At 43.5% G+C, this 10,869-nt stretch overlaps 1 protein-coding gene across 1 annotated transcript; it reads right to left on the bottom strand.

The window, feature by feature from the left end:
* Nucleotides 1-243: 243 nt before the first annotated feature.
* LOC136500888 (homeobox-leucine zipper protein ROC1-like) lies at nucleotides 244-4,709 on the bottom strand. Its single transcript, XM_066496352.1, has 10 exons — nucleotides 4,446-4,709; nucleotides 4,040-4,195; nucleotides 2,925-3,190; nucleotides 2,672-2,789; nucleotides 1,712-2,365; nucleotides 1,516-1,617; nucleotides 1,201-1,401; nucleotides 872-1,046; nucleotides 477-748; nucleotides 244-378 (listed from the first exon to the last, which is right to left on the bottom strand). The coding sequence occupies exons 2-10, from the start codon at nucleotides 4,121-4,123 to the stop codon at nucleotides 244-246; spliced, it is 2,007 nt and encodes a 668-aa protein (XP_066352449.1). The 5' UTR covers nucleotides 4,124-4,195; nucleotides 4,446-4,709.
* Between the last annotated feature and the right edge of the window lie 6,160 nt (nucleotides 4,710-10,869).

Below are 10,869 nucleotides of genomic sequence, written 5' to 3'. Positions count from 1 at the left end.
ATAATTATCAGGATTATTTCAGGGAAAAAAAGACGATTCCGCTTCATGTGACCCTAGTCTGTCAATTAATGTCACCGATGTCTCGCATCTATCACACACCGACACCAAATTTGTGAGGTTATTCAGTGACATGAGAACTTCTCTCAAAGAAAGTGGATTAAATTTGGTCTTATATATATATATATATATATATATATATATATATATATATATATATATATATATATATATATATATGAGCACTTATTTTTTTTGAAAGAAAAGGCACGAATGAGCACTTACATTGACGCGAAGAAGGGAGACACAGTTGCCATGGTCCCGGCCGTTGGCAATATGAGCCATTTCTTGAACAGCACCACCGTTGGATAGGATGTCCCACTGCAAATTCAAGTTTTTGCCAGGAAAATACTTAGCCCGGCACTCGCATGCCGTACAGAGAAAGTGTCGGCGATGTGACATGCGTGCGTATGGCATACCTCGCTGCGAGAGGTCTCATCGCGGAGGAAGTCAAAGACCCTCTTGGGCGGGACGGGTAGCCAGAAGGAGGTGGCGGCATTGAGGACGATGCCTGGCGGCCTGCCTGGGTCGTCCACGCTCTTCCTGGTCATAACGCGGACGTCCTCAGCACCACTCCCTGACAATGTTGTCCACTGATGCGCGGCAGATGCTGTCACGCCACCGCAGAAGCTCGCCACCATCCTCTCTGCTAGCTTCAGCATGCTTTTCCTCCCCTCTATGCTTGTGATCACTGCAATTTCATGGATGCACATTGATCTATAGTTCTATATATATATATACTTGCCTATACCATGTATCAAATCTCAATCGTTGCTTTTTCATTGGGCATTAAAATTCATATGGGTGTACTTACCACCGAGGTCGCCGTTGGGGATGTTACTGGCCATGGCACTGGCAAGGCGCTCGCACTGTCGGTCCAGTGTGCCAACCCACCTTTTTGCACCAAATGCGAGGCCTGAATTGACCAAAGGCCTGTAGAGATTGTGCACTGATCTGTCATCAACCTCAACGTGCTCCACCCAGGTCACCTGCACGCACAAGAACCCATGGTGATACTAACATGAGTTTCCTGACAGGAATCACAATTGCTGGGAGACACAAGTTGAATATGTGCACTTTCAATTCATTGTAATACATACACGCAGTTAATTGGGCAAGACAAATTTCAAGGAGCTAACTGACCTTTGAGTAGCCATTGGGCATTTCTTGGATAAGGCATCCTGATGGCCTGCGCCGGCACTTCATAACAGGGCTAGGGCGGAGGCTGTCGAGTGACACATCGACAACAACCCACGTTCCATCAGGATTGTTCTTGCAGTACCTCACAAAGTAGCTCTCCCGCGTCGGCACCAGCGGTGACGGCACCTGGAACTCCATTGACATCTGCAAGTTGATAACCAATATTGTCAGCTACATATTGTTGGTCATCATCATCAGTGTTCACACTTTCTCTGATCAAACAATAACGCAGCATGAACAGAAATGTAAGATACACACCACTTGTAATGCACCATTATAGCTCCCTGCCACACCAGTTGACAACACCTCGTGTGTAGAAGCCCTCGACACAATGCTTGAGAACACTGCAGCGAACCGGTTCTGCATGCAGAAGATTGATGAATCACATGGATCAGCAAGCAGAGATCAAGAAAATCCATTCAGCTGAAAACCCAACAATCAGTTTGTCACTGACCGCGTCCATGAGTATCTCAACAAGGCTGTCGCGTGTCATGATCACGACGGCATTGTCTCGAGATGCCTCCGGACGGAGTCCGTACTGCCTCGGCCCGAGCCCACCCAGGAACATCCGACCATACTCCTCCTCGTCCAGCTGCACCCCTGCCACACCCCCACCCCACAGCGGCGCATCAAGCCGCGCCATTCGGAGGAGCTCGTCCATGGCAGCAACGGCCAGCTCTACGATCATGGGCTTGTCAGCGTCGAGCTGGCCGGTTGACACGCTTCTCAGCAGATCGCCAGCACCAGCTCCAACACCGAATAGGTGGTCAGCGCCGAGGCCAGCAGGCTGGACGCCGTAGGCACCAGCAAGGTCAAGTGGGGATCGGGCGGCAGCGGCACCAAGCGGGCTGGAGAGCACCGGGAAGGAGACCATGGGCTTGCCGACGTGCTTGGCAGCGATGCCCGAGATTCGGTCAATCTCGTCACGGAGGCGAGCATTCTCAAGACGGAGGTGGTGCTCGTCAAAGGACATCTCACCGAGGGCGGCAGGGCCGCCACAGCTGGGGCAGGAGGCTGTGCCGAGCGCCTCCTTGTACCGCATATTCTCAGCTCGCAGCTTGTCATTCTCTGCACGCAGCTGCGCGTTCTCCTGCCGCTCGTGCTGGTTCTGCATACACCCATAATCACGTCTGTATTATCAGCGAGACACTGGCATACTTCTTGCACGTATTCCATGTTCCTCTTTCTATGCATGCCATGGTATCATTTGATGGAATTCAAAATGCTAGCTCTCTTGTTCAGTTGCGTGTAAAAATAAATTAATATAGATGCTTAACACGTTGTCAGGTCATGATCGGCAAATATGTACACATGGATTGAAATCTAACCAAAATAAATTCAACTTTTGTGTACCATGCATCAGAATGTCATAGAATCGGGAACAATGTATGAATAGTGTTGTAGTAGAGCTTGCCTTCATCTGTGTGCGCTTGTTCTGGAACCAAAACTTCACCTGCAGCGGCTCGAGGCCGAGCTCCCGGCTGAGCTCCTTTCTCTGCTTGTCATCCGGATGCGGGCACTCCTTGAAGAACCTGATCAATCATAATTCACAATAACCAAACAATCAGACATGATTTTTAATGAATAAAATTATCTATCAATAAATAAAGCCTTTTAAATGGTGCTTAATTATATGAAGGAAGAAGAGTTTAAGTCATTCTTCTTACGCCTCCATCTCTTGGATCTGGTGCTGGGTGTGGCGGTGATACCGCTTCTTCTTGTTTGGCCGCTGGTTGGGGTCTTCCTGGCCATCATCGCCAGAGGTGCCATCGGGATTCTCGCTGCAGGACTTGCTCTCAAATTCATCTGCTACCAGCGTGTCTGAGCGACCATGGATGATGTTGTCGCTGCTATCCACTGCGGTGGCTGGGATCTGATCAAAGAGTTGCTGTTGGAACGCTTGCTGCAGGTGATGGCTGTCTAGGAGGTCAGCCTGCAATTTCAGTCCAAAAGTTTGAAGGAGTCACAATTTAAGATGATACTATGAAGAATTTGATACTTGTATGTATAAGCTGACGACGATTCATAATGCAACACCGAGGAGATCTGGGGATTACACAAAGTTAATGGAACATTAAAGATGCAACAAGTTTTTTTTAAAAAAAAACTTTTTGGAGCAGTACTACTCCAAAAAGACTTTGAATGCAGAATCATGCTGAATTAATGCACGAACAGTTGACTGAAGCAACACTTCCTCATTAATTTTGTTGTGCTGTATGCATGACAAAGGGAAGGTGCTTCCATTCAAAATGAGAAGACAAGAATTTAGCTGTTATGAGGGCTAGTAAATTTAAAAAGTATGAAAATTAAGCACAAAAATCATGTAGTATAGTAGACCGCGCGCTTATTTTCTTCTTACTTTTAGGAACAAAATATGTGTGTAGGAATAGGATCAAGAACGAGATAACCAACTGCATATATACGTACACAATGGTCATATATACAGTCGATGAGTTTTTTTTTCTTTAAAACAAAGACACTCGATGAGATCAACTTGTCTCTTCTTCCTCCTACCGGCCGGTACTACTCAGTTTACATTAAATAGCAGATTAGTGGCCACTGTCCGGTATCGTTCAACGTCGCGCCCATAAATACTTGCATATATGTACATCCTATAGTTAGCTCACGGAAATTAATCAGCAAGAAAAAGATATGCACAAGCAGGAACATTAATTATTTCCCCCCACAAAAAGTTAAACTAGTAGTAGTAGCTAGCTACTCAGAGAGAGAGAGACGACGACTGATCCTGCACTCTCCAAAAGATTCTCACTGGAATAGTCACCTGGCTCAAAGACAGCGCCGACGAGGACCCAAACGCCATGCCATTCCGGCCGATCATTGCCGGCATGCGCCTCGCCGGCGTCATGAACAATGGCAGCACGGTCCTCGCTAGTGCCTCCCAAACCCTAGCTCTTGCTCTCTATCATCAGCTTTCATTCTGCAAAAAAAAGGAGATGCATGTCACATATACATATATATGTCTGTGAGCCAAGCACGTCAACCAAGAGAGGAAAATAGTAAGCGTTAGCCTAAAAATGTCCACAGACAGATCACTGGCTTACACGCCACGTAACAGCACGGGCAGCAGCTAGCAGATCTAGGGCACGCACACGCAAGGGCTCCCAGGCCAAGAACCTGGCGAGGAGGAAGCCGGCTAGGCTGCGAGATCTGAGACAGGCGATCTGTACCTTTGATCCCGGCCTGTGATGCCTTCTTCCAAAGATTGTCGGTGATATTGCATGCAGGAAGGAAGCTGCGGAGACGAGCGCTCCGTGCACGCACGCAGCTGGGTAGCTAGGAGAAGGCGGGAGAAGGAGCACGGCGAGATCTCGGGGAGGAAGAAGACGCCATGGTTGGAGGGGGAACGGCAGATGGGAGAATTTGGAGACGGGGAGGAAGGAGTTATTGCGAGCTGGGGAGTGGAGAGCGGATGGATGCAAACGCATTTATTGAGAGAGGTGCAGCGTTATTGCTCAGAGGAGAGAGAGTCAGAGCAGCAGGAGAGAGCGAGCTAGGAGAGAGAGAGTGAGATAGATAGAGAAAGAGAGAGAAAGAGAGAGTAGAGATAACAGAGAGAAAGGGAGTAACATTTGGATCGATCAAGGTAGTAGTAACGTACGTACACGGTGACAGCTACTACTACACTGCTAGTACGACTTCCGTGTATGACCTGTTTTTTCTATTGAACTTTTGCTACTGCCAAATTTTACAGTGCGGCAGCTTAGCTGTGCTATAAAAAATATATAGAGGCAAAGTATTCAAAGTTTGGACCTGCTGACACTGGTCATGTTGTTCATGTGAAGGCAGGCATGCCTGCTGCCTCAGGATGTCAAATGCTAGTATATAATATTAAGAACAGTTCTTTCGATATATTTTTAACCATATAACCCAGGTAGATGTAACATACTCCCTTTGTCCCTGTATAAGGGTCGTCATGGGGAGCATGTCGGTCAAACTTTTTAAAATTTAACTAAATTTGTATAAAATATTAGTAATATTTGTATATCCAAATAAATTTATTACAAAAATATATTCAAAGATCTATCTAATAATATTAATTGTGTACCATAAATATTAATTTATATATATTTAGTTAAATTTTAGTATATTTGACTTCTCTGAAGGTGAGAACTAAAAAAAAAGGGACGGAGGGAATACACAAGTTGGGGCTATAAAATTGGGTGCTATTAAAACTTAATTGCCTTTAATAGTTAGTCATTGTTTTCTACTTTTCTTATAATATAAACCTTATTATTAATAAATATAACACCCTAAAATTTGCTCCTTTTGAAGTAGATGTAAAATGAGGTAATTTTGAATTTGTGTGCTCATGAAAGCATGGGGAAATAATAATTTTTCATTAGATTAAAATTCAACATAGGATGTAGAAACATGGATGTGCATAAATGCCAGTGCATTTGATCTATTGCAATGAGTGGTTGAATCTAAAATTTAAAATGAATTTAAAATGCTTTTGAAATTGACTTTGAAGTAAAAGAAAAGAAAATTAGAAAATAAAGGCATTTAAAAAAGTTGTAAAAATTTATTTTTGAAAACTTACCATAATTGCTCATTTTTATTTGAGTTGAAAAGTATGTTGGAAACTCTATTTGAATTTGATTTGGTTCATATTTGAATGAGGTTTTGGAATAGGAAAAGAAAATGCAAAGGAATTAAAAAAACTCTCTCATTCTCTTATTTGGCCGAGGCCCAGCTTCTTTCCTTCCCGCTCCCCGCTTCTCCGTGGCCCACCACAGGCCAACCGGCAGCAGGCCGGCCCGCTCCCTCTTCCGTTGCCACCCCGCAAGCCCTACCTGCTCACCCTCTCCACTCCTCTTAGGCCCAGCGCGCCACCCCAGCCCAAGCGGAGCCGAGGCCCACACGGATGCGTCCCCGCCTCGCCTCTCTCTCAGTTTGACAACCGGGACCCACCACTTCACCCGCTGACGCCGTGCCCCCACCGGTCAGAACCATCTCCCACCTCCAACTGTGTGTGACGCGAACTCCTCCGTCGTCGTCATGTCCGTCTCTGCCCCGGTTCCTCCCGATTTGGCGTGACCTCCACGCCAAGCTTCCTATAAAGCTCCGCGACCCCCTCCACATCCATCTGCGCCGTCGCTCTAACCTTGGCTTCGTGTTGCCGCCGCGTTCGGATCTCACCAAGCAGAGCACGTCCGCTTACCGCCACGAAGGACGCCGTCCGCTGCTGTGCCAACGCTCACGAGTCGCTGCCGAGCTTTGGGCATAGGTGAAGAAGCTACCAACGTCTTTCTCTCCTTCTCTCTTTCTCTCTGTGTTGTTCTCATCGCTGCTGTGGATCACAGGGAGCCACCGTCCACCCCATCCAGCCTAGCGCCTACACCGAGCTATCTCTGTTTGAGAAAAGTGCCTAGGTGAGCTCGCGTAGTCCTCTCTACGTCCCCGTGTCTTCCCCGTAGAGAATTGGGCGCTCTATGTCATTTTCAGAAATCACCGGCGAGGAGCTCGGTTTTCCAGGCTTGGCGCCGCCGTCGGCTACAGCACCGACCACTCCTGTCCCCACCCAAACTCTCTCAGCCATCCATATAGAGATCTATGGCCCAGATTAGAAGGTACCCTTTCGCTGGTATTTTTATTTAGGCTATAACTTTATCGTTTTAACTCCGATTTGACCCGTTCAAATTGTGTTAGGTTCGTATTTACATTGTCTACGTGGTAATACTACTGTTAAGTATGTTTTCAACTTTTAAAATTCATGGTTAGATTTAATCTATTATTTTATTAAAGGAAATCTTGTTTAATTCATATCTTCTATGTTTTAGCTCTGATTTGACCTATTCAAGTTGCGCTAGATTCATTACAACGAGATCTACACGTTAGTAACAATGTTTATCATGTCACTATTTCTGGAATTTCATGGTTTAAACTCTAATTTGAATAATAATTATGCAACTAGATTTTATAAATAAAATATGATTTGTTTTACTTTAGTTTTATAATTCAAATCTAAATTTGACTTAATTCAATCTATATATGCTTTTATATAGTTAGAACACATGAAGCTTATAGTTTGATATTTTCTCTTATGAATAGATCTTTCGGTAGCCATTTCTTTCAAACCGTAGCTCCGATTAGAGTGCTTTTCGCGTCTGTGTGTTCGTAGCGAGACGTAGATTTGCTTTACAAACTTTTCATCTTGATTTTATGTTTGGTGTACTGTTCTAATTTAGATCTATTGTTTGCTTCATGTATGATTGCATGGATGATTGTGTGGTGCTTTATGATCATGTCCAGTCGGTGAGCTTTGCGTTGGTGATATAAAAGAAGTTGGTGATCCAGAAGAAGTTCTTTGGAGGCTACCAATCAATAGAAGAAGGATCTAAGTTTAAGGCAAGTATAGCATGGGACCATCCTTGTTACCTATTCACCTTTAATCATTTAATTCATGCTGCATGTGTCTACCTTGGCAACCATAGTAATTTTCCTAGCTAATTGATATCCTGGATTCCTTGACACCTTTGGGTTATTGCATTGGGTAGCATGATGCTAGTGCTCAACCACAACCATGATCTTGTAACTTGATTAATGGTATATGCAATAAACACTAAAAGATGCTTTTTAGCAACATACAACAAAGGGGCTAGAGCATTGGGCTGTTTTATGGTGTTCTAGATTCCTCTCCCTAAGGACTTATCTGTAAGCGAATATCTGGGACTTACAATACAACTATGAGGGCTACACGGCTCTGGCTTTAGCTCAGTATGAGGATCTTTTCTAGCTGGTTAGTGGTTACCTTTATGGCGCAAGAGGGGCTCCGATAGGTATGATCTCGGCCTGCCAAGAGAGGTGCACTTTGGTTTCTTGGTATTTTGTTAGCCACTCCTTGGAGGAGGGTTCATGCTTATTGATGGAGAAACCTTAGCGGCCCTAACTTGTTAGACGAACCTTTGAAATGCTTCATAGTGAACCCTACCAACCTTCCTTGGTAGTGGTCAAGAGGCTGATCACCTCGGGCGAAAGGGTAAATCATGACTCAAAGTGAAAGTGTACAACCTCTGTAGAGTGTAAAACTGGTATATCAGTCGTGCTCACGGTCACAAGAGGCCTTGGACCTTTACGGAATAGATGATGAATACTGATGATAAAGATGCTCACTAATAATTAGTGTTTATGCTATTCATTATTCATGTTTACCTGATCATGTGTTTATATGGGCTTATGATAAACTTGTTGCCACTCAATTGCTAAAATCATGACTCATTAAAAGCTAATCGCAGTTAAACCAGTGTCAGCCTTTTGAGCCTTATGAACCCCATGATATACTTGTTGAGTACGACATGTACTTACGCTTGCTTTACTTTTTAAATCTTTGGGAAAATCCTGGATGGGTATCAGATTACTAGAGTTTGGAGGAATTAGGCTTGTGATCAACCAGTCAGTTGTCCTTGTGGAACTGGATTCTTCATCCAAAGATCAAAGTTGTCTTTCCGCTATTTGTTGTCTAAGGTTATATTCTTTATACTAAGTACGTTATATTTTGAGCATTGTTTTTTGATATTACCCTTATTTGTAGCTATATGTGAGATTTGACTTTCTGGGCTCACATATGGTGTGTATCTGGTTTTGTTCTTAAAACCGGGTGCTATAAAGTGGTATCAAAGCAATGCTGACTGTAGGACGCAAGCCTAGTAGAAACTGGTCATTTTAAGGTTTAGAAGTTGCTACAAAAACCCTTGCTCTATGAACCTTGATATTTTCTTCTCTACTATATCTCTACCCTTGCTATTCATCTCTACCTTGGTGCTTATTTTGAAGTCTTTATTCTCATCTTCACTCATTGGTTTGATATGCTTTTAGAACTATCCCTCATCACCTTCTTGCGTATCTGAAGATGTGTCTTAGGATTGTTACCCCTAATACAATGAGGACGATAGTATCGCAAGTTAAGTCAATGATTGAATTGTGCACCTTTAGTGCTTTGTTGAAGTGTCATTATGCTTCTGCTTGTTTTGAATCTTTGTAATAATTGCAATGATCTTATTGGGTGTACCCACAATTTCATTTAGTTCATAGGTCTAAGGTATAAGGATTAATGAATAAATAGTTGGGTTTTCGTTATCTCCTGTTTCCTCTATCTTGTCTTTTCGGAGCAGCCTACACTCATTGGCTTATATCTCTAATTTTGGACGATCAGAAATCATGAGAAAATTTGGTACAACAGTAGACTTCAATATCTTTTGCTGACCATAAGAATCACCCTGATAGCTATGTTGGTTATGGAATTATGAAAATCACAAGACGATGCACCTGTGCGGTCTGAAGCCTAGAGCAGTTTATGTTGTGCACTACTTTTGACTACCTGAACTGCAGAATTTGAAAAAGTGTTCTATAAGGAAGTTGTGGAGGATTTGATAAGCTTTCCAACAGTGTAAGCTACCACTTCATTGCATTAACAGAATGAGAGTACTGCTGTTTTACTGCGCTGTTTTTTTTCTGCTCGCGAGGAATTCTATATTTCTTATTCTTGCCCATACACAAGAGTATCATTGGGATGTCAGAACATCTTAATACTAGTTACCCCATCTGGAAGGAGATGCAAGCTACCTTTTTGTGTCCCCTAGTTTAATTTTTCTTAAGGGGTAGCCAAGTTGAAGAATTAGCAAGATGAAGTTTCATACGTTGTAGTTATTCATTTGGAAGGATCGATTATCTCTGTGGTGGGGTCTTGTCTTGTCTCTCATACTATCAATCCTATCTTGCCATCTCTTAAAGCTACATTTAAGATGCTATGAATGACTGAGTCCTAATTCATGCATGTTGAAAATAGATGGTTGCTACCAGGAGAAGTGCTTCAATAGGTGCTAGAAGGAATCCTGCCAATTCTAATTCATCGCCATCCAATTCCCCATCTATAGAGCAAGCTTTGATGACGTAGACTCAGTTATTATAGACTGTTGCTCAAAATGTGTTGAGCAACCCGCATCAAGCATCACCTATTGACAAGCGTAGTGAATTTATGAAGGGACACCCACCGATATTCTCTCATACAAGCAAACCACTAGAAGCTGATGACTGGCTTAGAGCTATGGAGCGACAATTGGACATAGCTCAGTGTGACGACCATGAAAAGGTGCTTTATGCTTTCGATCAACTGCAAGGAACTACCCAAGATTGGTGGGAGTCATTTGAGTATGGGTGTCCCAACAATGCTCTTGCTATCACCTAGAATGAATCCAAGGAGAATTTCAGGTCCTATCATATTCCGTTAGGTGAGGTAGAACTTAAGCAAGAAAAGTTCCTCAACTTGAAGCAAGGATCTATGTCAATGTGTGAGTATTGTAACCGGTTCACTCAGTTGTCACGCTATGCTCCAAAAGAGGTGGATAATGATGCTAAAAAGCAAAAACGCTTTTTGAAAGAACTAAATGATGGTTTGTAACTACAGCTAATGACCGGGTGGTGTATGCCGACTATCAAACATTGGTGGATAGAGCAATTGTAATTGAGAACAAACGTCAAGAGATGGAACAGAAGAAGAGAAAGCGTGACCTTCAACGTCAGTTAAGAAATACTCGTCTTCGTTTTGCTACACAACCAGAATGTCAGTCACCCCCTATGAATCTGCTTAGAAGT

This window comes from Miscanthus floridulus, chromosome 13, assembly GCF_019320115.1.
Source record: "Miscanthus floridulus cultivar M001 chromosome 13, ASM1932011v1, whole genome shotgun sequence".
Taxonomy (NCBI): domain Eukaryota; kingdom Viridiplantae; phylum Streptophyta; class Magnoliopsida; order Poales; family Poaceae; genus Miscanthus; species Miscanthus floridulus.
This window is presented reverse-complemented; position numbering and strand designations above follow the sequence as displayed.